General features: G+C 34.0%; 1 protein-coding gene across 1 annotated transcript; it reads left to right on the top strand.

The window, feature by feature from the left end:
- Window positions 1–3,393, top strand: LOC143600372 (uncharacterized). The gene is made up of 9 exons (XM_077078082.1): window positions 1–465; window positions 880–997; window positions 1,840–1,876; window positions 1,957–2,026; window positions 2,112–2,216; window positions 2,344–2,494; window positions 2,643–2,725; window positions 3,049–3,142; window positions 3,221–3,393. Exons 1-9 carry the CDS (start codon window positions 435–437, stop codon window positions 3,291–3,293), a joined length of 762 nt encoding a protein of 253 aa, XP_076934197.1. The 5' UTR covers window positions 1–434; the 3' UTR covers window positions 3,294–3,393.
- The last annotated feature ends 448 nt before the right edge of the window (window positions 3,394–3,841 follow it).

Below are 3,841 nucleotides of genomic sequence, written 5' to 3'. Positions count from 1 at the left end.
TGTATGCCCATTTGTCGGCGCATATACGCCCTGATTGTCGCTATAAGTCATTAGATGAGAATATATGAGGTAATTTCTTGTTTGTCATGTGGAAATGATGTTCACATAATATCATATATATATTTCAATCAACTTTTATTGTGCCAATTGGCTTACAAGCATATAGCAGTCATGAGTGACACTTTAGGTTTCTGATTTTCATATTCTTGTTTTAGATCGGTTGGATTTCTATCTTGAACACTAATAAATATTCTAACTTTATTATTCTTTTTTGTTATCAGATTCTAGTGACTTTTCGTAGAAATAGCTGATTCGGATGCGTGTCGGCAACTGGTTTTTGTATAAATAGACAAACATCCCTTCTATTCCATTGCAGGGTGCTTTGTTGGTTTGGTTCCATTACCGTTGAGTGCCATAACTAAGGGTTGAATACAATGAGTTACAATAGCTCTAACCGCGATTCAGGTTAGTCCTTTTTTGCGTCTTTAAGCGGTTAATTGTTGGTGCATTGTCTCAAAATCATCTGTGACATCATGCAGAAAGGTGGTCTAAAACTCTTCAAGGAGGTCTTTTACAAAGTCTTTTTTTTTTCTTTTCAAATTCTTGTTTTATCAACTTTAGTAACTACCAAGATGTCCGACTGAGGGTTTAGGGTTTAGGTTTTAGATGTATCCTCGTTTGCAGTCTTTTCTTTTTACGCACATTCTTTTTTGTTTCAAATTGTAAGCTATTCGTATATAACTTGGCTCGTAAAGTAACTCGGCTAGCTGTTGTTTTTTAAGCTCCCGCGCTAGTTTTTAAAATATCTATGTTAGAAATATATCTTTAGATGGTTGTTAAGATTTAAGTGTTATGATATCATTTTTCTTAATTTTCCAGGAAGTAGAAATGCTAGAAGGAATATGTTGGAGTTTGGAAGGACTTTTGTGGTGATGCCCAAAGCAACTCACACAGCTACTATTGTTTGGTTACATGGCATTGGTGAGAAGGGCTCAAGGTGATTATTAACTTTTTGACCTTGACTATTATGATTTGATTTTACATTTTTACTGATTGTCATTTGACTAGATTTTTTTAGTGGCTTAAAAAAATGATTTTAGGTGGCTGGCTAAATTTTAAGTGCTTGTAGGTAATTTGCTAGATATCTCAGATAGCGGATTATGACGACATATCAGATAACTTTCCAAGTGACAGTCCATGTCATGGTCCAAGTCCAAGTTATCGTCCAAAACAAGTGGTTTGTGTAATCCGCTATTTGAGATAGCGGCTTTCACATGTCACAAATGATTGACATGGACTGCCACTTGATTGTTAGTTGATGTGTCATCATAATCCACTATCTAAGATAACAAATGACTTAAAATCACTTAAAATTTAGTCAGCCATCTAAAAACATTTTTTTTGGAAACCAATCCAGAAAAAAGTCCATTTGACTATGGATGATCATGTTGGACTTGTGTGTGCCAAAACCAATTTATTGATGAAATTTATTTACGCATTTATGAAGGAAAAACTATCCTTATCTAGCTATATGTAAAAAATGCATAAGAACACAAGCGTTTTAAAGATAATACATCTAGAAAGTTTTGTCACTTTTGAATAAGAAAAATGTTTATATAGTCGAATCTTGAATATCTTTTAATCATTTAAGGTGGTCCTTAAAAAGGCAATTTATGCCAAAAATTTCTTATCGAATCCGACATGTATACACAGGCATATATGTTTATCCTGAATTAATGACTACTGCACCATGCCTACCTCAAACAACATGTAGCATGTATAAGAAGAGTTAATCAACTCATTTCTCCCTAATGAAGTCATTTTTGTTGTGTTTTACAGTTGGACTCAGATCTTGGAAAGTTTGCCTCTTCCACATGTATGCATAATCAATCATAAGTTGTTTAGTTACATTAATTTCATAATTAGTATTTTGAGAAATTTTTATGTATGTTTTAGATCAAATGGATCTGCCCAAGTGCGCCATCTCGCCAAGTAACACTATTTGGTGGATATCCTTGCACTGCTTGTATGTTCCATGTCCTTTAGTATTTATAGACATTCTTTTGAATACTTGATGACTAATTTAGCACATCATATGCCAATATTATCAGGGTTTAATACCACAAGCATGTCCGACGACGATTGTGACAATTTAGAGGGCTTGGAAGCTTCAGCAGCACATGTTGCAAATCTCTTGACTAATGAGCCTGATGATGGTATGTATCTAACATGACACTGGTAGCTTATCTGACCAATTAACCACAATGTTTGACATTTATTGTTAAAAAGCATCATTTCGACAAAATAAAAGTTAATACTCTTTCTTACATTTTCCCTTTACAGTTAAGCTAGGAGTTGCAGGCTTCAGCATGGGCGCGTCTGTGGCTCTTTACTCTGCCACGTGCCGAGCTCTTGGGCAATATGGGAATGGAAATCGATACCCCATCAACCTTAGCGCAGCTGTTGCTCTTAGTGGTTGGCTCCCATGTTCAAGGTTTTACTTATGTTGTTTTTAACCTTACTATCTAGCTTTAAACGTTTAAAACTATTTACACATTATAATCATTTATATATTGTTTTCACTTTCATTTTATGGGTCTCGTATTCCATAATAATTTTGCTGATCAAACAACTTTTTCTAGGTTCTTAAGGAATCGAGTGGGAGTATCACAAGAAGCTGCCAGGCGTGCAGCATCACTACCAGTTTTGGTTTGTCATGGTCGAGGTATTTGCTTATAGCACACCATTTGCACAGAATCACACACCTTGTTTGTTAGCCGATTTTGTTATATATCATAGTTATTATCATTTGATTTATCGTTAATATTTAAGTTTGTTTGTTAGTCATTATTCTATCTCTACTTTGAATATTATGATGGTTATTGATGTTTTATAATTATCACTAGTTTGTTAGCTTTATCATTATTATTTTCACATCGTAATCTCTCTATACAATTAAAGAGATTTGGTTTTCGGTTATTCAAAGAAGATATTATTCATCAATACACGCGTACTATTAAATATGTTCATGTATTGTTTTTGTTGTAGTTGATGATGTGGTAGAGTACAAACTTGGTGAGAAGTCTGCACAAACCATGTATTCTGCTGGATTTCATAACCTAACATTTCGAACATATAACGGGTAATTCTTTTTATTTGTTTAAATTAAAGGTAAGGAGTTATTTTACATTAATGTTTATTGATTTTACATTTTGTTCAGGCTTGGTCATTACACAATGCTAGAAGAGATTAATGATGTTTGCAGTTGGCTCATTGCTTGTTTAGGAGCTTGATGATTACATTCCACATGCAACTTAATTTCCTCTAGTCAAATCCATTTTGGATGTGTGAAAGCGGGTGGGGAATGATATACTATATTTCATATGCTACTATGAGCAAGTTTGATGTATTTGAATCTTAGAAAGTATGTAATATTGATAAGAGTTTGTAACTCAATAGATTGATATAGTTGAATTTATTTATGTTTTAAAATCTACTAATTCTTAAATGTAATAACCCCGAATCATGTTCAATAAGAGATGGATCTGACGTACAAGTCTTTACATTATGACTTTAGTGTCGTGTTGCATCAAACAAAGAAGTTTAATGAGATCACCTTGGGGCGACGATAAGATTGTTGTCATCTAGAGGTCACGAGTTCGAGTTGTGAACAATAGGCTGTTAAAGTTTAATGAGATCACCTTGGGGTGATAATAAGATTGTTGTCAAGCATTGTGTTTGAAAAGTTGTGTTCGAGGATTCACTCAAGAGTTGCAGCTATCTTGAAAGATGTAAGCTAGAGCCGCAAAGCGTTCCAAGCTTAGGCCATATTTGAGTTTGG

This window comes from Bidens hawaiensis, unplaced genomic scaffold (assembly GCF_021521415.1).
Source record: "Bidens hawaiensis isolate Kalapana, Puna unplaced genomic scaffold, B.hawaiensis_p1.1 tig00053994_1, whole genome shotgun sequence".
NCBI classification, from domain to species: Eukaryota; Viridiplantae; Streptophyta; class Magnoliopsida; order Asterales; family Asteraceae; genus Bidens; species Bidens hawaiensis.
The sequence above is the reverse complement of the archived record's forward strand: the minus strand, read 5'-3'. Positions and strand labels throughout refer to the sequence as shown.

Excerpts from the sequence above, each read along its gene's own strand:
- LOC143600372 (XM_077078082.1), top strand. The coding sequence starts at position 435 with ATGAGTTACAATAGCTCTAACCGCGATTCAG. Across the intron at positions 466-879 it reads TAGCTCTAACCGCGATTCAG|GAAGTAGAAATGCTAGAAGG; the intron begins GTTAGTCCTTTT and ends TTAATTTTCCAG. Across the intron at positions 2,495-2,642 it reads GGTTGGCTCCCATGTTCAAG|GTTCTTAAGGAATCGAGTGG; the intron begins GTTTTACTTATG and ends AACTTTTTCTAG.